Source organism: Ictidomys tridecemlineatus, chromosome 3, assembly GCF_052094955.1.
Source record: "Ictidomys tridecemlineatus isolate mIctTri1 chromosome 3, mIctTri1.hap1, whole genome shotgun sequence".
Lineage (NCBI taxonomy): Eukaryota > Metazoa > Chordata > Mammalia > Rodentia > Sciuridae > Ictidomys > Ictidomys tridecemlineatus.
The window spans coordinates 56326085-56352182 of NC_135479.1; the positions used below are offsets into that span (position 1 = coordinate 56326085).

Genomic DNA, 26098 nt, shown 5'->3' on the forward strand with positions numbered 1-26098 from the left:
GTAAGCCCATTTTCTCAAAGTTCAGAAGGAATCACTTGACTCTTAAAAGCACTTACTTACATTTTTGCCATTAAAAAAAAAATTCAGTTTGAATTTGACAAATTAAAAACAAGGTGTGCATATGCCAAGGATAAGCCCATGGTTTTAATGAAATGGCGTCAGGTTCTGCAGGATGATCTGTGCTTTGTTATGACCAACATCTAATGAAAAACTCCACTGACTTAGTTCTGTGGCAGATCTCACTTGAGTTGCACTCGGAGATGCTGATTAAATTTTAAGGTTTCTCTCCCACTGACTCTACAGAGCTAAACCACAAATATTTTCTAGTTTATTAGTGCAACGGGTCCAGCAGGGTTGAAATTCTCCTCTTTCCCTCTTCCTAGCTATGCATCCTGCAGATTTTAAGGTTGCTGATCAGTAAAAAAGGAGTCCCCAGCCCCCAGCCACAAATCATGTTTTATAATCCCCTATTACTTCTCTTAAGTATTCACTTTGTTCTTGTTGGTATGAGTTATGAGTTTAGGATTTCCCCTCTTCAAATGCTTTGAATAAACTTAAAGGCATCTTCTCTTGACTAAAAGTCAAGAAGGACAGGGTTCTAAGGTCACTGTAGAACCCCTTGAACAACTTTGAGCAATAAGAAGCGGATTCTTGGGTCAGAAGTGTGGATCTCAGCCATATCCTCAGATTGCTCTCACATTTGTAATACCAGCTGTGCTGTTTAGTTTTTAAAATAGTCATGATATCTTGGGGAAATACCTTCTCAAAGTGAATTTAGAAATATTACTTTAAAGATTTATCATTTGGATTTCTTTCCAAAACCTCACCTCTGAATCTCAAAATGGAGATTTTGAATTGCCTCATTTCCCACGGTTATTAGAACTCAAAGGAAATGACTTCACTGTCCCTCCCTACCAGGTTTCAGGCTGTAAGAGAGCCTCAAAGCCCTGTACCTTCTCATGGTTCTAGGACAAAGCTAACTTCTCTCCCCTTGTAGTTCTCTGGTGCATATTTTTTTTCCCTACAATTATTTACCCTGAGCATCACTCTACTGGGTAGAATCCTCAATGACACGTTTCATTCCAATCTATTCCAAAGCCTTAGTGTGGAAGGTCAACCAGCCCCATGATTACACTCTATAAAATGGCCACAGAGCAATTCAGGAAATATTTAATAGCCATCTGCTATGTGAAAGGCTCTGGGGAACACTCACCCAGAGGAATCAGACACATTCCTGTGTCTAGAAGGGGCCCCAAGCACTCCTCTTTAATTGTCCCCTGTAACAATATTGAACAACTTTATGTCTATACGGGAGAGTGGTCATAGGAGGATTGAAAGAAAGAAAATACCATACATTGTCCTCTCCTTCTCTGCAACTAAAGAGAGTCTAATGGGGTTGAACCCAAGGGAGACAGGAAGAAAAGCTTGAAAACAGAAGATGAGAGTAGAGGAAGTAAAACAGATGTCAGAGGACGTACATCCCAGACAGGGTACTATCTGTCCCCAGAGTGTCAGAGAAAGCTGTCCCTGACATGAATGAATCGTCTGGGCAGCTTGATTCCATGATCTGATCAATGTCAATGAATTTCAAGATACAATGAGCTGTCTATGAATGGTGCTGCCTTTATTTTTTTTGCAGACTAATCCAAGCTACAGCAGCCACATACTTACTGCAAAGCCTTGGTAAATCCCTGAATTCTGTGACCTTCCTGGTAGCAAGAAGAATGACGGGGGCAATTCCTGCACCCGCGCCCCATGCAGCTTCACCATAGTTTTGAGAAGTGGACTGGACAAAGTCTCTCTTCCTTTTCTCAGTGCATTCATTTGACTTGGCTTCTCCCCACAGCACCCTACCACACACTGTTGGCTGTCTGAGCAGAACACGGCACGAGGGGATTAATCTGTCTGCCTCTTCCCTTCTTTCTAACATCTCAACTTCAGAGACAGGAAAGGTGCCCTGGATTTTCATGGCAATCCCATTTGGGGTCAACAATCCCACCTCCCACCCCCATCTTTCTAGCCCCTGATCCCTAGAAACTACAAAACCAGTCATTGCAGACACATTTTGAATTCTTCTTTGTATCCTTTTTTGGAAAAATTCCAAAGTATTCACGCATGTTGCATCAAATTCCACAACTGTACAAGCCAGGTCTTAAATATTACAAAGCTACATTAGAAAAAATGCACTGTTTCCAGACCCCTAAGAGTATAATTTGGGTACCGAATAAGCAATTTATCACCAACCTAAAAAAAGAGAATATAATTTCCAAAGTGTTGTCACTTATGTATAGCATATATCCAAATTGCTAAAAAAGAAAGTACTCATGATCCAGTCTGTCTTTAAAAGGAAAACAGAGAGCAAATAAGCATTACTTAGTTACTTTTATAAGTGGGAAACAGCACAGGAAGCTAATTGGACTCGTTCAAGGTTATACCAAGAATAGATAAGAAAAGGACAGAAATCAAATAGAGGGTTCCCAAATTTGATGGCACCCAGAACTTCTTTAATTATACACCTAAACTGCCATAGGTATTATGTACGAAATAGTTGTGTCTTTCCTCAAAAACCCCACATACATTAATTATTAATCCATATGTTTGCTTTTATTCGTTAACAGCATATACATTTATCATCCCATGCTTTTTGATGAAAACAACCATTTCCAAGCTATATTTCTATGATTCCAGGCAGTGGCCATGAAAAATGACAATTTTGTTAGCTGAGCATCCTTTCTCCGGATAGACATACCCTTTTCCTTCAACCTTTTGAAATACTAAAAATCAATCCTAGCCATCTATTGCTCCTTTTTTGAACTCAGATTCCCAAGGACCCTAGGTCGGGACCCGCTGGCCTTACAAACTCCATAGCAACGTTTCTTACACCTGTGCATTAAAATCACCTGGAGGAACAGATCAACAGATGCTTAGGTCCCATCCTCCCCCATTTCTGATGCTGTAGTTCTGACGTGTGGCTCAAGAACTGGACTTTCTAGCAGGTTCCAAGTTGATGCCGAGGATGTAACCCAGGAGCCACACTTCGGGAAACATGGCTTTAGTTGTTCGGGCTCTTTGATTCTGTCCCTGGGTTCTTATCCTTTGTACCCAATGAAGCTGAGTTCTCCCTGAGCCTGGTAGTGAGAGGTTCCCTTGAGAGAAGTCCAGCTCTGCCACAACATTCCCTAGGGTGCCAGAGCTGCAGTCCAACACCACACCCTGCCCAGTTCAGACGAGTCAGGCCTCTGCCTTCCATGAGTTCTTGGAGGCCTATTTTCTCCATAGTCTGGAATCTTGCTGGAAGCGAGAGGTTTGACTGGTGCAAAGAGGACTGCAAGAGGCTGGTTCTTATCTCCGGATCGTTTTTTGTTTTTTTTTTTTTTTTTTTTTTTGAGTTCTAAGTAAGCAAATGTTTATACACACAGCTGACCCAAATTAGCTGGAGCTTCAGGGACAGAAATAGGAATAGCCCGCAACCAAACTCTAAGGCGAGAACATGAATTCCCCTGTGAGAAGCGATTAATCTTCCTCCAGGGGGAACTCGTCAGATGTGTGGCTGACTGGATTTATAACCAGATTTTAATTTGAAATCACATGGACTTATTTTTTTAATTTAGGAATCCAAATTCCTTTTCGATCTTAAATGTCAATGTCCTTTAAATATAAAATGTTGCCATTTGATACTCTTGGGGTTGGCAGCAGAAGTGGTCCTTTGTGTATTTTCCAAAAAAAAAAAAAAAAATCAACCAGGGTGGAGGGGGGATGCATTATGATTTTTGTGGGCCCGCAGGGGAGATGGCTAAAGCCCACATTCTCTGGAGTCACAGAGAAGGCAAAACTCAACCCTGGGGCCATGGTAGGGGAATTTTTTCATGGGACCCAGTACCCCTCTTAAGTTTAAGGGCTGAACTCACCCCACCCCACCCCCAGCTGTAAGGAGAAGAACATTTGTTAAAAGCAATGTAAGTATCTCTTTTGTATTCTTCCCAAGACCTTGCTAAATGGACATAGCTTCCCATCCTATAGAAGATTCTAGAAGAACTTTGTGCTCCTGGCATCAGAAAACTGGACTCTGAATCATTTCACAGGGGAGTTATTGGCATCAAAGAAGTAACACGTTTTTAAGCTCTAAAAAGCTAAGATACAGGAAATCCAGTGTTTCTTAGAAAAAAAATGAATAAGCTCCACTAATGAGAATTGAAGAACCAAGGGGATAAGAGAACCAGATAAATTCCTCCTACATCCCAAGCTCAATGAGAAACAATTGTGCTTGGAATGTAAGAGACATGTCAAGTTAAGTTCATACTGTTCTTTTGTGGGGGCAGTTTCTTTAGGGAAAGGATGCTTTGTTCTTTTTGACCACTTCATAAAGATCAATTCTAAGATCACTTGAAAGTAATTAAGCCTCGCCAATAGGTCATACCTCATTAAATGACACCAGGTGAAGACCAACAGATGCAGGTTGCCTAGGCTCACAGGTGCCCAAAGGACCTCAAGCAGACTTTCTGTGATCTGGTTGCTTTGAGGGAAAAGAGACTCACTCTTCAGACATCCTCGCTACAAATTCCACCTGTTGTCAAATGCCAGAAAAAGTGAGCCTTTTTACTAAGGTCGGAGCCCAACCCCAGATTTAAAAAAAAAAAAAAATGCCACAAGCCACAGAGTAGAGTTGCACATTTACTTCTCGAAGTCACTAACTGGGAAGAAATGTGGACAAAGGATCATTTGCATAGCAGCAGGTTGACCGAGAACAACAGCTGGTTTCCAGGTCAGTGAAAGATATGATGTTCAAACAAAATATTGGTTTTTTGCTTAATCTCTGGTCCAAGTGAGAAGAGTGCCTGTCAACTCGACTGGGCACACTCCAGCCAGCTGGAAATATTTTACATTGTCTTTCTGCTCAACGTTGTCAATATTGGAGTGAAGCAAGAAGATTGATTGACAGCATGACACTAACTTCCTAAACAGTGTTCCAAATAGAGAATAATAATATGTTCAACCACTGTTACGATGCCCACCATGACCATACGACATCTGCTTAATATCCAACAAGCCTTGCTGAAATCATGTGCAGATTTAGCATGGTCTTAAGGGCTGAAAGAGGCATGTATGCATGCATACACCCACCCACACACACATACACATGCACGCACACGCACACACACATGCACACACATGCATACACACACTTATGACCCCAAGTGCTAATTTGGCCAGAAACCTAATTTTTACTCTGGCCAAGATTTAGAAGCATACTTCATGGCCTGAGTGGACATCCATTAGAGTGATCAGAGAACTCTGAATCATGGGCATCATCAATTCACCCATACTTAAAGTGCAAAAAAACATCAATGCAATGCCCTACCCTCTGAGCAACCTCATCATTTATAATGAAAAGTGATCGTGGCTCCCAATGAGATTGCTCCAGGGGACCCGAAAAACCAATACAAAATGCAGAATTTTGCTGAGGGTTGTTCTAGGACTCTGCTACATTCAAAGGGTTTACTGAATCATCACAAAAGAGAAATGGAGAGGAGGCAGAGGACAGAGTGGAGGTGGTATTTAGTCCTGGTGGTTTACAGATACCATGTGTTTTTCATATGACTAACTAGCACTCATGTCTACTGGTTGGTAATAGTGTGAATTTTCACACCCTGTAAAAGATTAGGGTTATCAGAGGACCTAAGCCCTAACTTTGTGACCTGAGCAAGTCAATCCATACCTGTCGACCTCATTTTCCCCACACCATGCAGGGTTGGAGATGAACTTCTGTATCTCCAAGGTCCCTTCCAAGTTTGATTCTCTGCTTCACACCCAATGCCTCGATTGCATGTCCATGACCAACCAGTCACTTGGTCCAAAGTACAGTCTCTTCCGACAATACACACCACACCCTCCCAGATCACAACTTGTCAACTCACTCTTTTGAACTCAAGGGCAGAACAAAGTCATTGAAGGTATTAGTTACCTGTCTATCTCCTCCCTTAAACCAAGGTTACTTCCGGTGCCTCTGTCTCTTCAGGAGCTTGGAATGTCCTGCCTCCACTCCTCTTCCTGTTGCACATTCTGCCTCTGCTGCTCTTCCTGACTAAGGCCTGAATTCTACCTTCCTCTGTCTCCTGTGGCTTCCGGGCAGCGGCCATCCTCCAGGCATTTCTCTTGCTTGTGGCCTAATGACGGCGACCACTTCCAGACTCTGCCTAGCTCAGCAAGCACACCAGCAAACCCTGTGACACTGACCAGTACCCCCCCGAGGCCAGCCTTTGCTCATGTCTTTATCTTTCTGTTTCAGCACTGAAAAGTCCAACTGAATTCCATGAGCCAAGAAAAACTTTGGATAGTGACAAGGTAATTTTTTTGCAAACTGTCTTTCGTGAACTTAAACCATAGGTTATAGATCTCTAAAGGCCAAAGTTTGGGCTGAAGCATGTAGAATTTCTACAAAGAACTCCATCAGTTGGCCAGTTTCCTGCCCTGACACCATATGAAATCTCTGTCCTGTGACTGTGGAAATGAGATCAACTAGGAGTTTTGCAACTGCTATTTTGTTATAAAGATGTCCTCAATCTTTCTAATGTTGAAAAGGATCATAGCAAGGATACATCAGAGGTCAAAAAGACTTTAGAAAGGGAAGTCAGGTTGATTTGCAAGCTTTCTTACCTTCTATTATGGTCCTTTCTTAGCAACAAACAGATTTTTCTCAAATCCAATGATTGGATTTAAGTCAAGGTCTGAAAATACAGAATTTATCTGCAGTTACTTAAAGAAAGACAAGGAAATCATATTTATTTTCCTTACAGAGTTTTCTGGAGTTGGAGGGTTTTTTTTTTTTTTTTGGGGACGGGGGGACTGTTTTTTTTTTTTGCATTTGAAGGGAGAAAAAATGACATATTCTGTCATACCTTCATAACAAATCTCTGCAACGTGAATTTATCAATGATACAAATACTATTTAGTAACCATCAGCACTTTGAGTGAGAAGGAAAGGCTGAGAGGGTATCTGTCTTTTTGCCTGAGAGTTTTAGCCTTGTGACTTATCAGTGGACACACAGGAAGAACAGGACTCTGCAATTCTTCAAAGTTGCTCATGAGTCGCTGTGATTCCCACTACCTGGAGAATAACAGAGAACACCAGACTATCTTTTATCAGAACTGCAGAAACCCCTGGCCCTTCTCAGGGGCCCAAGAGGAGATCCCAATATAGTAAGATAAGAGCCTAGGGATCAGAGGCTTGGGATCCTCATGGGTCTTACCACAGCCTGTGTCGTCCCCCAACAGACAGCTTTACCATGCAGAAGACAAGGGGAAGCAGCAAATTAGCTGTCCCTAAACGCCTTCCAAAGTCTGAATCTACATTTCTCCATGTTTTAAGAGCTAAGTCACCAAAAAAACTTGCAAAAAGGCTATAAGTTGTCATGATCGTAGATGGATTTACACAATGTTTTATCGCTGACCTTAGTTAATTTTGTGACCATTTCAACAGGCAATAGAGCAGGATGGATTATAATAGAAGCAGCTTGATATCATCAATAGTTATATAAACATTTTATGAATGTATAACCTATCTATCCCTGACATGGGCCTAAGCTTTTGACCTCTACATTATTTCCCTATGGTAAAATTCCTGGAGGGGACTTTGGAAGTGTTTTTTTCCATTCAAACATGGGAGACCAGGGATATTTGCATTTTCCATTTGTCATTAAAAAGTAGTTTTACCCTTTGAGCTTTTCAAGAATTAAAACTAAGTGGTTCTCCATGTTCATGTTCTACAGACTGAAGATTCCTTGAAACGCAAGGGCAGAAACAGATCCAACCGTGCCGACTTGGTTACTATGCACATACTCCAAGGTAAGGCTGCGTGAAATCAAACTTAAGAGACAACCACTGAGTGGTGGGCCATGCTTCCAGAGTTCTTTGTCTTATGCAGTTGCTACCTGCAACTTCCTTACAGAGAGGTATACAAAGATGTTTCAATTAGTAACCTTGTTATTCTAAGCCATGGAGAAAAATCAAGTGGGAAAGCCATATATATATGGGTTAGGAAGATTTCAGACTTAGTTTCCAATCTAAGCTGTGTCACTTTATAACTCTGACGGCCTGGACAAATCATATAGCACATAGGAACTATCCAATATGTGTTGCCAGTTTTTATTCATCGGAATCATTGTTCATTTGGGAAAATAAATGAAGCTCTCTAGTTGCTTCTGTATCTGCTAGGTAACTGTTTGATGCTCCTCTGCTGGGTACACAGGGAAATACAGTCTTAGAATACCAGTACTAGGGCATGGGAATATACCTCAGTTGGTAGAGTGCTTACCTTGCATGCACAAAGCCCTGCGTTCAAACCTCAGCAATACACACACACACACAAAAAAAAAAAAAAAAAAAAAACCAGTGTTGAGCAATGCAGGCCCCGTTCCACTTGAAGGTGCCACTATTATTTTGGGGAAGGTGAATCAGGGCAAACCAATAATTGCCCCCCATACTCTGACACCTGAATAAGGGAAGAGAGGATTTGACTCCTGCTCCATGCATTGTCTTCCCTGGGATGGAAATCTCCTAGACCACTGGTGCCCAGCTTCAAAGAGCCTTCCTCTCACTTTGACGGTTTAGCTATCAAATATTTATTCCATAGGCAAAAGTATTGGATGTCTGCTAGGTACCGGCTTGTCTGCCAGACCTTCTGGGTACAGAGATGAATTAGGCACAGGTTCCTGCCCTTCAAGGGCTCTCAGAGGATAGTAGAGAAAGTAGACATAAGACTCCACTTTCACAGTCCAGCATGAAAAGAGAGAAAATGCACAGTGTCGTGGATGCACAGAAGAGAATAAGAGAGTTATTGGAACCAGAACGGATTCTGGGGAGGAGAAAGGAAATGAGTTGGCATGTGAAGGCTGGACCCAGTTAGCAAAGAGGAAAAGCATTGCCGACTGAGGGAACAGCATGCACGTGGCACCAGCCCTCCTTCTCTAGAATGCAGATTTGCCTACAAGACGGTTGCCAGTCTTGAAATATCGTGAAAGTTTGGAATCTTGGTTCTTCAATCGGCATCATGTCTGAATCATTCTGGCTTCCCAAGCCTGATTATTTTCCAACCCTGGACCAGGTGGGATATTATAAGATATAGAACTATTTTCAGAGTAGGAAAGAGAGAGAAAGACAATGTAAAACTCAAGGGAAGGGATCTGTGGGTTGCAGGGTTTTGATCCTGAGGAGGCATCCAAAGGATACCAAGGTCTCTCAGGTGGAGGTGACAAAATTCTTTTCTCTTTGCAGTGACAACATTTTGTGTGTCATCACAAAACTGAAGCTGCACAAATAATCTAAGAAATGCCATTTCAAGGAGAATTTTTAATGATAAAGTTAGCAAATAAAACTCAACATTGTATGTAGCAAGGGTATGGGAAATACGTGCATTCTTTACACATGGATGGTGGGAGTATAATGAGATCAACATTTCTAGAAGATGTATCAAATCCTTGAAAATGTATCCACCATTTGGCCTTATGATACAACATCTAGTATTTTATTTAAAGAAAAAGATCAGCCCTACAAAGATTTATATACAGTGATGTTATCATGGAATTACTTTAGATGGCAAAACAGTGAAAAGTCCAACAATAGGAAATTAGCCGAACAAATTGTGGATCATCTGTATGGTATGAGTGAATTCCACATAGCCAACTCCAAGCAAGGGTTTCAAAGAATAACCACTTAATGAGAAAAGGCTTACAAGATGTTTAGCCAAAGAAGCAGAAAACAAAATTATATTTATAGCTAAATTCTGGAAAGGGAAAAATAAGTAAACTGCATTTAAAGTCAAAGTCTGAGTAAAAAAGTATAAACCTAACAATAAATATAACTAACTAAGAAAAACACCCAAGTATTAAAAGTCATTAACTCTGAGTGAGGTGTTTCTGAGGCTACTTCTTTGGAATGCTTTTGGGGCATTATTTGCATTTATTATAATGAGTAGGTAGTGATGCTATAACAAAAAGGCACAAGATATGTTATTTCTGAGGCTAGGGGTGTAGCTTAGCACTAGAAGCCTCGCTTAGCATGTGCAAGGTCCTGAGTTCAATCCCCAGCACACACATAAGCACACAAGAGTTATTCCCTGCATTATTATGGTTTTGAGTTAAAATATCAGACTGTGAGTAGTCCCTGGTTTATGTCACATGTCACAGGTGGTTCTCATGGAATTCTCTCTTCTCCCCAACAGAAATTGGAAATTAGCGTCCTGGAGCACCAAAGATTAGTTAGACTAAATATGGGTTCGGTCCTCCAGGACTTTTATTATCTAAATTCAGAAGCAGCAATATAAGATGAGGGGCCAGTGCCTATAATTTCTAGAGGCAATAAAGCAAAGAACAGGAAAAAAATTAGAAACAGGAAAAAAAATTATAAAAATAAGAACAGGAGAAAATAGTTAGGCTTTGATCATGGACCTAAAAGAGAAGCTCATGGTGAAGAGTAGAATAGAAGAATTTCAGGTTGGGGAGAGAAAGTTAGCAAAGGTACAGAGTGACTTTGTGAGACATGGGAATATACAAAAGGGCCAAAGCTTATTGGGGTGGTAGATTTGGGATGGAAAGCACTGGTCAGGAAGAGAGGGGATTCAGTTTGTACCAGACTTGGAAAACCAGTTTGAGAGACCCGGATAGAGAGGATCATCTTTTGTGGAAGGATACAAGAAGTCAGGACTTGTTGAAAATTAGTACTGGGTGTGTATGCAGAATGGATCAGAATATGCTGAACCAGGAAGTCTCGCAAGGGGTGGTCTAGGGAGAAGTGAGGATTAGCATCCTCATTCTTTGGTTTGTAGTACCGATGTTCCCTTTATCACATATGCAGCTTCTAGACAAACCTGATCTATTGCGACTGATGAGACCGTCCCAGACCTCTCCTGTATGGAGAATTCTAGATCAATCAGTGACACAAAGTTTAGATTAGTAGGGTGATACTGATAGAATAATGGAACTGGGAGGCTTGATCTCCTAAATTTGCAAAGTTGAGAGCAAAGCTGCAAATTCTTATTGAATCTGGACTTACATTTCCCTCATTAAAGCAATAGGTTGTCTGGGTTATCCTTCAAAGTTCTTCCACAGAAATGAGTCAGCACCCACCCTAAAGAGGAAATCTGATGTCTTCCATATAGGGGTGGATTTAGGGATCTGTTACATGACCTTTCTTAACCTACAAATGATGAGAAACTGCATGTTGGATAAATTCAATTTTTTAACACTCCTCTGATTAAATCATGGTTTCACAGGAAAAATTTTTTTTCTGTTATAACTGAACTGGACATTTGACTGTCAGTGTCATAGCATTGACAACTCTAAAGCCCCTAAGAAGTCATATTTCTACTACAAACTGTCACCAGAGATCAAATTTACTGCAGATTCAGCCTGTGCTATTCACTATCCAAATCCTGTAGCCATAGGGTCAGGCAGGCCACATAGACACCATGGACTGCTTCTTAAGAAATTGCCAAATTGCATATTCCTTCCACAAAATCCTCTCAAAGCAAGTTTCTCTAACTTTTCTATGTGCCTCACTATTTGCCTTTATTTGGAAGTGTCTGGTCTTTGGTGCTAATCCCTGTGAAGTGATGATGATTACATTGAGAAATTATTAGGATGGTAGAGCAAAGTGTGACACAATGTTTTATAACCACAAGCCAAAAAAAAAAAAAAAGAGGACATTGGATTCTAAAAGTGATCGCTTTCGTTTCAACCCTTCAGCCTCCACTGCAGAGAGGTCCATTCCAACTGTTCAGATGAAGTTGAAAAGAGCCCGCCTCGCCGATGATCTCAATGAAAAGATTGCTCTCCGACCAGGGCCACTGGAGCTGGTGGAGAAGAACATACTCCCCGTGGATTCTGCTGTGAAAGAAGCCATAAAAGGTAGACGGAACAAATTGCACCCCTGTCCCTGATGCTCAAAGGCAATTAAAGCTCAACACGCTAGGGACTTTGGGGGTAGTGGCCTTTCACTGGACAAAAGCCATGCCAACATACGCCCCTGAGCATTTCTTCTTAGGGTTGGGGAAGGAACTCAGCCACAAACACTCCAAGGTCAGGTCAACGCAGGCCAACTTTGCTCTACTCAGACAGGTGGACAACCTAACCGGATGTATTCCTCAAAACAGGTCCCCTCCCTGGTCCCATGCTTAGGAGCCATGGTCACAGCCCTCTTTAACTCCCTTTTTAAAAGAGGGGGTGGACCAGTCTAGTAGAGAGAGCACTAGCCCTGAACCAGAACAAGCTGGATTCCAAGCCCAGTTTGGCTGCCATGTGGCCGGGGCTTACCCAAGTGACCAAGCTGGAGATGACTGCACCAGGCTCATGGGTAGGAGGTTCACTTTTTACACAGTGTATGTGAACATGCTGTGCTCCATGGGATCAAAGTTCCAATATTCAAGGAGGAGACGTACACATTAATGCTGTCATAAACTGAGTAAAATCATTTTGCAGACCTCTTAAACGATTGTCACCAAGTGGACCCCCAAATCCTTCGAGTGATGAATTCATGTGGGGGACATGAGGTGAAACCTGGGGAAACAGTGGTAGAAGGAGAAAGGGGGGCTAAAGAGTCATATATATGGGTAGACTGACTTTCTTCCAATCAGGGCCACAAACAATTGTGAGAACTCCTGGTACCTACCTATTATTTAGTAATATATATTTGTTTTAATATGTTGTCTCCAGGTCTGTAGAAGGGCGTTTTTTTTTAATCAAAAACTAAGTTTGTTATGAAGCTGATCATCACGTTTATTCATATTCTGAAATTTGGCTCTTTCTCATGCATTCAGAGGCCACATAAATGGATACGTTTGGAATCTGTATTCATTTAAAAATATTTAACTGTGGATGAATGACCGAAAGATCAATAGAGGGAAGGGAGCAGGGGGTGGGGAAAGGAGAGGGGAAGGAGAGGCATTGGGGTCTGAACTAGAACAGGATATATTTCATGCTTTTTATTATTATGTCGAAATGGATTCTACCCTCATGTGTAACTAAAAACAACCCAAAAGAAAATATCAACTCTGGGAAAGTGAATTCACTCCTCTCTCGGTGCCCACTTACATATACCATTGTGATTTTTCTCTATTCCTCACCCTCTCCCTCTACACTAAATATCTTCTGCCTTTGAACTTGGCCTAGAGTGCTCAAGTGCTCTCTCTCCATCATTACTCCGATAGGATGGATGTCAGAGCCAGAGAAAAGTCTCCCTCAGGCAATCTCTTATCATTTCTTAAAGCATTCTATTGCAAGCTCCCTCGTGAGTTTATTTTTTTATTATTTTTATATGATAGGCAACAGATCTTAATTAAATCTGCATTCTTTGGTTTACAGGGAGACTCTATTTTTCCATGCGATTGTATGTCATTGCTGAATTGTGGCTTTCTTCTTCCTGCTGGGCCTATTCCTCCTTACTGCTTTGTGTGTGCTATTTATATAGGGGGAAGTCCTCCCCCTCTGTCACAGGCACTGTCCATCCTTTCACCAGTCTGTCCTTGGCCTTTTGATTTTGTGTACAGTGGTTTAACCTATGGCGATTTTAGATTTTTGTATAGTTAAATATATTCTAGAAACTACAAAGAAAAAGAGTATAGTTTCATAGTTTGTGTATAGTTCATTCACCATGATTATCTCCTCAAAGTACTTCAGTTTTACATTTAAATCCTGAATGCATCTGAAATTTTATTTAAAGTGCTTAGTTTAATTTAATAGTCTAATTTTATTTTTTCCCACAGTTTTATAATGTAGTTGACAATTCGTCTTGATATCTATTTTTTAAATCTTCCTTACAGTGCTCTAAGTTTCCTAATGTTCCTTGGATATTGTCAGAGTGGTTTATTTATTTATTTTTTCCTTCTTTGGTACACGGGATTGAACTCAGGGGCAATTAACTACTGAACCACATCCCTAGCCCTTTTTGTATTTTATTTAGAGAGAGGATCTCCCTGAGTTGCTCAGAGCCTTGTTAAGTTACTAAGGCTGGCTTTGAGCTTGAGACCCTCAAGGTTTGAAATTACAAGTGTGTACCACCACACCAAGCTCAGAAGTGCATTTTAGGTACAAATTGGAATCTCTTTTTCATACGCCAACTTCAATCCTGTTAGAATTTTTCTTGGGATTGCAATGAATTTATAGGCTAATTTATGATGAACTCACATATTTAAACCATTCTAATTCTTCCAAGGCAGAATTATAGCATCCCTCTCCACTTACACAATTTTTTAAAATTTCTCTTAGCAAAGCTTGTTCTTGTTTTAAGTGAAGTCACATGGATTATTGTTAACATATGGAAAACCTATTAATTTTGCACATTTATTTTGTAACTGAGCATCTATAAGATTTTCTTAATAGTTCCAATAGTTTCTCAGTTAATCACATTGTTTAGGTTCACAAACATGTACCTACAAATAACATAATAAATTTATTTTAAAACATAATAAATTTAACATAAATTTATTTCCTGCTTCTTTGTTTTTTGCCATATTGGTGCCTTGGCTGGTACTTGAAAAGCAATATCATGATACTAGCATGCTATATATTTAACATTATTTAAAAAGTGTGTATGGAATATTTATGACATGTTATATATAATTTTCACATATTTAGTAATCCTTTGTATCATATATTTGTATTTGCAAGCTATGTAAATTTTATATAAATTACATATATAGTGTAACATGCTATATGAATCAAATACTATATTTTATTAAATCCATAATATCTACATCATATATAAATGTCCAACTTAATTATAAGATTAAGCATGTGACATATAAAGGACATATAATTTATATATTCAATAAATAATATGTTAATATATAATACAATTTAATAATTATGAATATGTTACATAGGAAGATACTATTATTATAGATGTGTTTACAGTGCATCAGAAGCAATAAATCGTGCTGTATAATTTTTTGTTATGTTATACTGATGATGACATATTTTCATTTTTTTTTAAATGGGAATGTTCATCGTCCTTCACTTCTATATATGATGTTAGCTTTTGTTGTAGGCTGGATATTCTTTGGAAATATTTTTTCTATTCCTATTCTAGTAAGAATAGTTTGCAAGATGAATATCGAGGTTGCTAAATGCTTTCAAAACATACGATGGTGTGGATTTCTTCTTTAATCTAGCCGTGTGGTTTTTGCCACCTTTCCAACTGTCCTGAAATTTCTGGAAACGATTTTTCATGAATTTTGTTTTTAGAATTTGCTAGTGTTTTATTTGGGATTTCCCATCTATGTCATCATTAGTTGGAATCTCACGAGCTGCAAAATAAACCAAAAAACTTCTTAACAAGAGAAGTTTATTTCTTGTTCCTAAACCGTCCAGGGAAGGCCCTTCTCCATGGCAAGTCTTCTGTGGAAGATTCCTTCCATCATGTTTCCCCACAGTGGAGAGAATAAGCTCTCTTGAAGACCAGATAGTAAATGCTTTAGGCTGTGTCTGTCACAACTGCTCAGCTCTGCGGTTGTAGTGTGAAAGTAGCCATAGCAATAAGTAAACAAATGGGCATGGCTGGATTCCAGTAAGACTCCATTTACAAAAACAGGCAGCAGGCCCACAGGCCACAGTTTTCCTGACCTAGAGCCTCCCCATCCTCTGATTCTTGCCAGTGAAGGAGGACGGGGTGGGGGCGGGGGGGGGGAGATGGAGAAGCCCCCTCACGAACTTAAAAAGCCTCTTCCTGGAAATGAACTCATCACTTCTGCTCACATTCCACTGTGAGAACAGTCCACATGGCTGAGTAAGGTATCCCCTGACTGGGCAGTCATTTCTCAGCAATAGCTCTATACTACGGAAGGGGAAGCATAAATTTTGACAAATAGCCAACGCTGTTTGTCACAATATTCATAAATAATATTGCTCTAGGTTGCTTTTCTATTTCTCAGATTTAAATGCCAAAGCTCTGCAGATTTTCCTTCACTGATGAGAGGGTCATGTCCCAACAAACCCATCCAAAATCAAAGCTATCTTAAGTCGGAAATTCCTAAGCTATGGAGCATCCTAGCTTAGCAACACCCACTGTAGGGTACAGGTCGTTTCCCCTGGAGATGGTGTGACTGACGGGAGCTGCGGCTCATTAATGCTGCCCACCTTCATGACAGAGTATCCCATGTCTGTCACTAACCTGGGAAAAGACAAAACTTCAAAATTCAAAGTCAAGTTTCTTCTGGATGCCTATTGCTTTTGCATCTTTATCAAGCTGAAAAGTCAAGAGTGGAACTGTCACATATCAAGGACCTTCTATGTGTAGTGTCACAAAAGAATTTATAATATTTTTCATATAATTTTTTTCATATTTTTCCACAGGCTGGAAATTTGAGATATTATTTCAATAATCAGTTGTTTTTAACACCTTAGGGACCCTGTACCTTTTTATGAGTATTTTTAATAACTTTTCTTTAGCTTTTATTATAATGATTTGTGTATGCCAAAAGGAGAGGAATAGATGAACAAAGAAGTCAAACCCTGGTTATATGATAAAAGCAGCATAAGGGGCTAGGATTGTGCCTCAGAGGTAGAACAATCACCTAGCATGTGTAAGGCCCTGGGTTTGATCCTCAGCACCGCATAAAAATAAATAAAATAAAGATGTGACGTCTAACTACAACTAAAAAAATAAATATTTTTTTAAAAGCAGCTTAAATTGTATCTTAAAAATCAGAGAGACGTTCAAACTTCAAAAGCTCCTCATTTAAGGGAATAAATACAAACATTTTTCTAATTCCCCAACAAAGGGAAATGTAATTTTAAAGAAGAGTAATAAAGCAACCAAGAGGCAATGGAAGGGTTTCCAGTATTTAAGGAAGGAGCAGGAGATCTGTGCAGAACAACAGAAGAAAGGGTTACAGAAAGAGGAAGAGACTATATATTAGGCTGCAAGAAAAATCCAGCAGCAGTCTCCTATTCTAGGGAATTGTGCACCTGTCTCTCAATGCAACATCGTCTCTTTATGGTGATTCTTCCAATGTGCATGAGTTTTGTGGGCATGTGATCACATAATAGAAAGGTCAGTAAGGCAGAGAGGAATGCTAAGAGACCAGCTGTAGAGATGGGAGCTGGAGTGGGCTTCCAGTAGCAAGGATGAACCAGCCCACTTTTCCACCTGTCACTCATGATCATCTCTCCTCCGTGGTGGGGTGGTGATTCTGAGTTGTGGTTCTACCATGTTCCATTGTCCTGGCCTCTGTGTATTTCCCCTCCTCTGTCCACGTGCTGTCCCAGTTGTGTTTACATTGTCTAGCTCTCTCTGCAGCTGTGTTTCTGTGTTGCTGCCAAGCTCTGAGAGGACCACTCAGTCATTGTCTCCCTTCCTCCAAACACCATGAAAGACCAACCATTCTCCAATTCTATGAGAATAATCTAGAACCTCTCCCAACACAGGGAGGGACATTTCTGACCGAGAACTTTCCCTACCCACCTTATGATTTTTTTCTTCTCATTCCAGATGTCACTCCTCTTGCATTTAGTGGAATAACCACACCTAAGCCTTTTCCCTCCCAACTTTTCTGCACCACATCTTCCTCTCCTTCAGGGTGCCAGCTGTTGATCTCACTTCCAGCTTGTGAGTTTGTTGTCTGAGACAGTAGAGGCCTAGAGATTCCACCTGGAGGCTTCATTCTGGAACGGCATCCTGTGCAGCAACACAGGGCTTGAGCTTCCACATAGCCGCCTCTGAGATTACACGCCTAATTGTCTGTCTCCCTTTTGCAAAAAAACACACTTATCAGGTTGGAACACTGAATACAGAGGACATGATGTTACATGGGAGTGATGATTTCTGAGAACTGAAATTACACACTGGAGTTCAGCATGGCCCTTTTCAGCTTGCTAGTGGTTATCATTACCTAAATATTCCTCCATTGTGAGACCCCAGGAGGATGCTCCTGATTTGTTAATTCCTTCACTAGTCATCAGAGTGATTTCTTCCCCTGACATGAACATGGCTGAGCTCCCAAAGAAGTTGTATATCGTCCAGATGACTGACGTCGGGCTTGAATGAAACAGATTCCAGTTGGATTTCCAAGCTCTTTTATAAAATTAATTTTATTTAATTATTTTAATTAGGTATATATGAGAACAGAATGCATTTTGATTCATTGTACACAACTGCAGCACAACTTTTCATTTATCTGGTTGTGCATGATGTAGCGTCATGCCGTATGTGCAGACATACAGGTACCTAGGGTAATGATGTCCATCTCATTCCACCATCTTTCCCGCCCCCATATCCCCTCCCCTATCCTCACTCCCCTTTGTTCGATCAAAGTTTTTCCATTTTTCCCATGCCCCCCCCCAGCATTATGGATCAGCATCCACTTATCAGAGAGAATATTCAGCCTTTAGGTTTGGGAGATTGGCTTGCTTCTCTTAGCATGATATTCTCCAACTTCACGCATTTACCTACAAATGCCATGATTTTATTCTCTTTTAATGCTGAGTAATATTTCATTGGGTATATATATCACAGTTTCATTATCTGTTCATCTATTGAAGGGCATCTAGGGTGGTTCCACAGTTTAGCTATTGTGAATTGAGCTGCTATAGACATTGATGTGGTTGCGTTACTGTAGCATGCTGATTTTAAGTCCTTTGGGTGTAGACCAAGGAGTATGATGATTGGGTCAAATAGTGGTTCCATTCCAAGTTTTCTAAGGAATCTTCATACTGCTTTCCAGATTGGTTGCACCAACTTGCAGTACCACCAGCAATGTATAAGTGTACCTTTTCCCCCACATCCTCATCAACACTTAGTGTTTTCTATATTCTTGAAAACTGCCATGCTGACTAGCATGAGATGAAATCTTAGAGTAGTTTTGATTTGCATTTCTCTAATTACTAGAGATGTTGAACATTATTTCATATATTTGTTGATCGAGTGTATATCTTCTTCTAAGAAGTGTCTGTTCAGCTCCTTAGCCCATTTACTGACTGGGTTGTTTGTTTTTTTGGGTGTTAAGTTTTTTGAGTTCTTTAGATATCCTGGAGATTAGTGCTCTATCTGATATGCATGTGGCAAAAATTTTCTCCCAAAATGTAGGCCCTTTCTTCACCACCTTGATTGTTTCTTTTGCTGAGAAGAAGCTTTTTAGTTTGAGTCCATCCCATTTATTAAATTCTTGATTTTATTTCTTGTGCTTTAGGAATTGTATTAAGGAAGTCAGGGCCTAATCCAACATGATGAAGATTTGGGCCTAATTTTTCCTCTATTAGACACAGGGTCTCTGGTCTAATTCTTAGGTCCTTGATCCACTTTGAGTTGAGTTTTGTGCATGGTGAGAGATAGGGGTTTAGTTTCATTTTGCTTTATATATGGATTTCCAGTTCTCCCAGCACCATTTGATGAAGAAGCTATCTTTTCTCCAATGTATGTTTTTGGCACCTTTGTTTAGTATGAGATAACTTTATTTATGCGAGTTTGTCTCTGTGTCTTCTATTCTGTACCTTTGGTCTACATGTCTATTTTGGTGCCAATACTATGCTGTTTTTATTATTGTATCTTTGTAGTATAGTTTAAGGGTCTGGTATTGTGCTGCCTCCTGATTCACTTTTCTTGCTAAGGGTGGCTTTGGCTATTCTGGATCTCTTATTTTTTCCAAATGAATTTCATGACTGCTTTTTCTGTTTCTATAAAGAATGATGATGGGATTTTAATTAGAATTGCATTGAATCTGTATAGCACTTTGGGGATTGGCTTGTTTCTTTTAGCATGTTATTCTCCAAAATGGCCATTTTGACAATATTAATTTTGCCTATCCAAGAGCATGGGAGATCTTCCAATTTATTTCTTTAGTGTTCTATAGTTTTCATTGTAGAGGTCCTTTACCTTTTTTGTTGATTCCCAAGTTTTTCTGGTTTTTTTTTTTTTTTTTGAGGCTATTGGAAATGGGGTAGTTTTCACCATGATCAAGTGGGGCTCATTCTAGGGATGCAAGGTTGGTCCAACATACGGAAATGAATAAACAACAATTCATCACATCAATAGACTTAAAGGTAAGAATCATATTATTATGTTAATTAATGCAGAGAAAGCACTTGACAAAATACAGCTCCTTTTCATGTTCAAAACACTAGAAAAACTAGGGATAGTAGGAACATAACTTCAACATTGTAAAAGCTATCTATGCTAAACGCAAGGCCAACATCAATCTAAAGGGAGAAAAATTGGAAGCATTCCCTCTAAAAACTGGAACAAGACAGGGATGTCCTTTTTCACCACTTCTATTGAACATAGTCCTTGTACCTCTAGCCAGAACAATTAGACAGACAAAAGAAATCAAAGGGATACTAATAGGAAAAGAAGAACTCAAACTATCATTATTTGCTGATGACATGATTCTTTACTGAGAGGACCCAAAAAACTCCACCAGAAAACTTCTAGAATTAATTAATGATTTCAGCAAAGTAGCAGGATACAAAATCAATATCCATAAATCAAATGCATTTCTATCCATCAGTGATGAATCCTCTGAAACAGAAACTGGATTTCCTAACTCTTCAAATGATGGGAGGGTCCTGATTTTCAGCTCCAGTAGACAAGCATCTCCTCTGTTCTTAGCTTACCCTTAGACTGGATCAGGTTTCCACCTGGAGCCAGGTTTTCAGTTTCTTTTGAACACAATTAACCGGTGATTCAGAACATGTAGCCCCATTGACAAGGAAGCATTAGTTATCTTAATCACCATACACCTTTAATATAGAAAGCAACCTGTCTGACCCAACAGAGCTGGTGTAGAAATCATTCACTTCTCTCTCATTTCTGAGAGACTCTATTACTCTCTGCTCACCTGGGTCCGCCAGGCTTGGACTTCCTAACCGAGCCCTCCTCTTCACTAATAATCCAGTTTTGCTTCAGAGTCTGGAAGTCTTGACATTCTGATCATTCACGTTAAAGGCAAATATACAATAACCGTGGCCCTGAGCCAGATGGTAGGGTTGTTTGCTTTGGCAGAAGAAGGAAAAAGTTTTGCTTTGGCATAACTTTCTCATGAACAACATCCTTCATTTCACAACGAGGAATCACTTCCAAAGTACAAATGATCCTTGGGGGAAAGAAACGTGCTAAGGCGTATAGGACAAATGCTTTTCTGAGGAAGAGTTCTGGGAAAATGGGGATGGGATTGGAGAACCAGGAAGCTGGTAGTTTGGGGGCGTGAGGGAGTAGCAGGGAGGAAAGGATAAACACTGGGAGAGGGAAACGGCTCCTTGACCCTGCTGGTGTTGCCCAGGGCAGGGAAAGACCTCCTTCTTGTTGGAAGTCATCTCTGCATCATTGAGGAGAGGACAGGGCGTGTCCAAGTAGGGGCTGGATTTGAGGAGAGGTCTCTGGTCACCTGAGGCACTGGGAGGGACTGAATGAAGTTCTATAAAGATTAATGAGAGATAATGCTAACATATCTTTACTGTCACACTGGATAATTTTTATTTATCTATTTATCTATCTATCTATTGATTGACTGATTGATTTATTGATTGTCCTTAGTAATTTAACCTCAAGAGCTGATACAGGATAAATATTTACACTGGTTAGCTGATTTCCCCTGACTTGTGAGCTTCTAGGATCAGGTCAAAAGACTTCAGGCAAATTTCTGCAGTGCCAGGAATCTAAGGGGAAAAAAAAAAAAAAAAAAGTCCTTATCATTCAAATACCCAATTGGGTCCATTTCCGTAATAGAGGATTGGATCCCCCTTCAAGAGAATAAAAGTTTTCATCGACAATTCGCTAGGTCTATTCAAGCATCTTTAGGCAAGAGCCACATTTAAACAGTAGCTGCTTTCAGGTGTGGATGTTCTCTCCCTTAGGAAGAGTCTGCCTCATCATCTTATGGAAGGATGTAAGGAGGTGGTCCGTCCACACATTAAAATAGCTCCACATGGGTCACTTTACACTTTGCAGCCCTTGATGGGGATTCCCAGCAGAAAGGTAACTAGGCCTCCAGTTATCTCACTTTAATCTTAGAATTTTTTAATTTTATGTTTATGCGGAGGAAAGTACAACTGACTCATTCATCTAATCACTTCAAGAGGGAGAGGGAAAAAGCTCAGAGACCAGAGTCGCCAGTCCCAGGTCCCCAAGGGGCCAGTGCCCGGAGCCAGCTCTATGGGCATAGCCGGAGGATGATGTCAGGGCTTCCCAAAGCAGGTCCTTGTCATCACACTGCCTGACGTGTCTGCAGGGACAATAGCCAGCGCTCTGCTCTCCAGCAGCTCCCAGCCAGTCTCCCCACCGTGGGAGATTGGAGCAGAGGCCCAGGGTCACAACTGCAGATAGACTTTAGTTGTTCCAGAGGCGGTCTGATAAGGTGACCTTTGTCCCTCTTTGCGTGAGCCTGGGCTTGAACCAGGAAGGAGAGTGAGCCACAGGCCGTCTTTCCAGCCACACTCCTCCTCCTCCTCCTCCTACTTTGGGGAATCTCTGCTCTTACTTTCCCAGAATGAACCTCTCAGGACAAAACCCGTTTTTCTGCATCTGGAGTTGTGCTGAACTTTGCAAAACTGACCACAGAATAAACTGCCTCCCGGGTGGTCATCTTATTTTTGATAATGTTAAACTGGAGACCAGCAGATGCTTCTAACAAAAACAATAAGAACAATAATAGCAGCTAGAAATTATTGGGCACTCACTCGCCAGAGGCTGTGCTTAATGCTTTCATGTGTCATCTCCTTGAAACCCTGGGGGAGGGTAGTAGCTATTATGATTGTTCCCGTTTTAGAGATAGGGAAACTGAGGCTCAGAAAGGTTAAATGAGTTGCCAACAGTTACTCCCACTAAATGTGGTAGAACTCGGGGTCGGGGGGGACATGTGCCTCTGATTCCAGAATCAAGATGTTATAGATCACAGTGAAAATCACACACATCGAAGGAAAGGAAGCCACGGCTGTTTGCACTCAGTGGCTTCTCTGCCCCTGCCATTCTTGTTATCAACAGGAACTGAGCTGAGTAGCTTTCTGGGCTCCCTGCCCTTTTCCTGTCTTCTGCCCTGGCAGTGGCAATCCAGATCACTTGTCGTCCTGGAGGAGTGGCGATTGGCAGGGGCCCTCGTGGTGGGACAGCCGTAAGTGGTCCTCAATGTGTCTGTTGGTATACTCTGACCTGGCACATCATGCTTTTTAGATAACATAAGCATCATGTTTGGGGCTTGCACAACTCACCCATTTGGCTCTAAACAACGACCTTACATTTGATTGACGTCTTCCTGGTCACCTTGACTTAAACAAGGAAGCCTTTTCAAATGCTGAATGGAGTAAAAGAATTCTCTCCCTTGGCTGGGGAAAAAAAAAAATTCTTCCTCACCCTCTCCACTCCAGCTCTCCTGCTGGACACTCTAACAGTTTCTTTTCCTTTCTCCCCATCATCCTCAAATGCCACCCCCCAATTCTCCTTTTCTGTTGTCCTGCCACATCTGACTGTCATTGCAGGTTCCATTCCGTCCCACCTCCTCCAGGAGACTCCGTAGACAGTCCCCATCACTATCTAACTCTGTCTAACCACCACCAACACATCCCTGGAAATCTGGTCCCTGACAGATCCTCCGATTGTTTCCCAGGGAGATACACAGATAGCCTGTGTCTCCTTGGCTTTCCTTCTCTTCCCTTCACCTTAGCTTATCTGATTGTGTTTCAGCTTATCTCTACTCTTTCTTAAAGTGTGAGGTGTGGAACTGAATGAAATAATTGAGGAAGCCTCCCCCCACCCTTCGTCCTGGGGAAAATAGAACTGATGGCAATCATCCCTCAGTATCAGCACGGAATTAGTTCCAGAACCTCCCAGGGTCCCTTAGATAAAAAGGCAGACTGGGGCATCTGGCATCCTCCCTTCTACCTTAAACCATCTCTAAATTACTTATCATACCTACTTCCATGTGAACGCTGTATAAAAAGTTATTGTACAGTCTTGCTTAGGGAGTAACGACGAGGGGAGAAAGTCTATGTGTTTAGTACAGACACAACTTTTTTTTTCTGAATATTTTTTTTTTCAATCTGCAATTGATTTGAAGCCTCAGATGCAGGATCTGTGGATATGCAGAGCCAACTTCACAGATTCCTTTATTCCAATTACTCTACCGCAAGACTTTGGCACATCATTCTAGTGCCTCAATCTGTGGTCACCAACAGACAGATGTCAGAGTGGAAGGGTGTCAGTGACCGCGTGATTGTTAGCAACTTATTTAATAAGCATGTGGATATACTGGGGCCAACCGCGGGGCTTCCACAATTCTTTCAACTCTTTCCTGACACAGTGAAAATAAAACTCATCCTGATCTCCCTTCCCAGAATCTCCTGACTTCCTTTGTTTCTCACCATCAAATGTCACATTCAGTCCCTCAAATCTCAAAAATTCCTGTACTACAAGATTTTGTGGAACTAGAGGGGTGTCCTCAGTACATGATGTGTGCCGATGTTGGTCATTCTCTATGTGACTCCTCCGTGACCCTCAACCAACAGAGTAGTTTGACAGTGTTTCCTAACTAACAGATGGCCCCACCTGATGGCTGGCAGGGAGGGTAATTGATTTTGCCACCCCCTCTGCAGGGTGTCTCTGAGAGTCCAAAGGCTGGAACGTCAGTCTTCAGTTCAGTCTCTTAAGAGCTGAGTGGAATGAGCCATGCAATGACTTTATCTGAAAAACAGAGATGAGAAAATGTGCCCCTGTTTTGACTTCTTGAACCATTAGGAGGGCCTCACTGAGACCACCTGCTTTTCTTTTCTTTTTTCTTTTTATTTCCCCTGTTACTAGGGATTGAATCCAGGGCCACTCTACCACTGAGTGACATCCTCAGACCTTCTAATTTTTTTTTTTTTTGAGACAAGATCTCGCTAAGTTGCTGAGAGTCTTGCAGAGTTGCTGAGGCTGGCCTCCACTTGCCATCTTCCCGCCTCAGCCTCACAAGTCCCTGGAATTACAGGTGTACACCACCCTCCCCCCAGAAAGACCTGCTATCTTTCCCACTTGCTTTCTCTCCACCTGAAAGTGAGATCATCAGAAGAGAAGAGGAGGAACCATTCTCTTTCTTTCCCTTTCTTTGAACACTTCTACCCACTTATTAGAAGATGGGACAACTTTGTAAGTTGGTTTGTTCCCCCTAATTTATACACACTTGGAAGATGATGCTCTGTATGGAGTTGGGTGGGAGCCTTTGTCACATGAAACATCAGACCACACAGAGAAACCCCATTCCATTTAGAGGGAGAAATAAGAAAATGCAGATCTCAGAGAGAGATTCCTCTTGTGCAGAGAAGACTGGCTTTCCTCAGGGGCTAGCAAGGTCATGTGCAGGCTTCTCTGACTGTGAATAGTTTTGGCTCAGGGTATATAAGTATATCTCCATGAAAGGCCCTGATTTCTGGATTGGGAAACACTTAATACCTCTCCACTGACTCCCCTGCCTACTTGGCCCTCAGTAATAAGTGTGATCCTTTTTAACAGGGACAAAACCTTTACTTCCACACATAAATTGTGCCTTAAATTCGAATGAAAGCATAGTTTGCCAAGAAATGTATGGACTGAGCTGACAATGGGCAGATACTCCTGGAAGAACTGGAATAACCTTCCTTAGGAGATCTCAGGCAAAACATCTCCTTGAGAAAGGAAGAATAACATACAGAGTCATTCATATTGCATGAAAAGGACATACAGAGGCTATTGGCAGAGTCGAAATTTGGCTAAGAGGAGGAAGTAGAGGACCAGAGGAGTAAAGGGGAAGAAAAAAAACCTCCCTGATCTCAAAGAAAAAGTGGCATTGGTTGAATACCCAGTGAAACCTCCCTGCTAGAATATAAACAGGTTCCTGACCCAATTAGGGAAAAATGTGAACATGGATTTCAGATCTTAGGTAAAGAGGAGTTTCCTACTCTTTCTCTGCACTGTTGTTATTTCAATCTTTTTCTAGTTAAATAAAGTTCAAGGATACATTTAAAAGTTTCCATCAATACAATGGAATACTGTGCAGCTATTTCTTACAAATTGAGGAAGATCTCTATGTTCTTACATAGAAAGATCTCCAAGAAACACTGTAGAGTGTGGAAGGGGGAGGAAGTTTCAGAACATCTTTTTTTTGTTTGACCCC

General features: G+C 41.0%; 1 protein-coding gene across 2 annotated transcripts in view; it reads left to right on the forward strand.

The window, feature by feature from the left end:
- Myocd (myocardin) overlaps positions 1-26098 on the forward strand; it is a 98879-nt gene that overhangs the window by 43026 nt on the left and 29755 nt on the right. The window contains exons 3-6 of one of the 2 annotated variants that reach the window (XM_078042906.1): positions 1640-1683; positions 6287-6342; positions 7767-7842; positions 11739-11900. In XM_078042906.1, coding sequence (XP_077899032.1) covers positions 7827-7842; positions 11739-11900 — 178 coding nt within the window. In that variant the 5' untranslated portion in view covers positions 1640-1683; positions 6287-6342; positions 7767-7826. The remainder of the gene's footprint in view (positions 1-1639; positions 1684-6286; positions 6343-7766; positions 7843-11738; positions 11901-26098) is intronic. The other variant, XM_078042905.1, reaches the window with a different exon arrangement.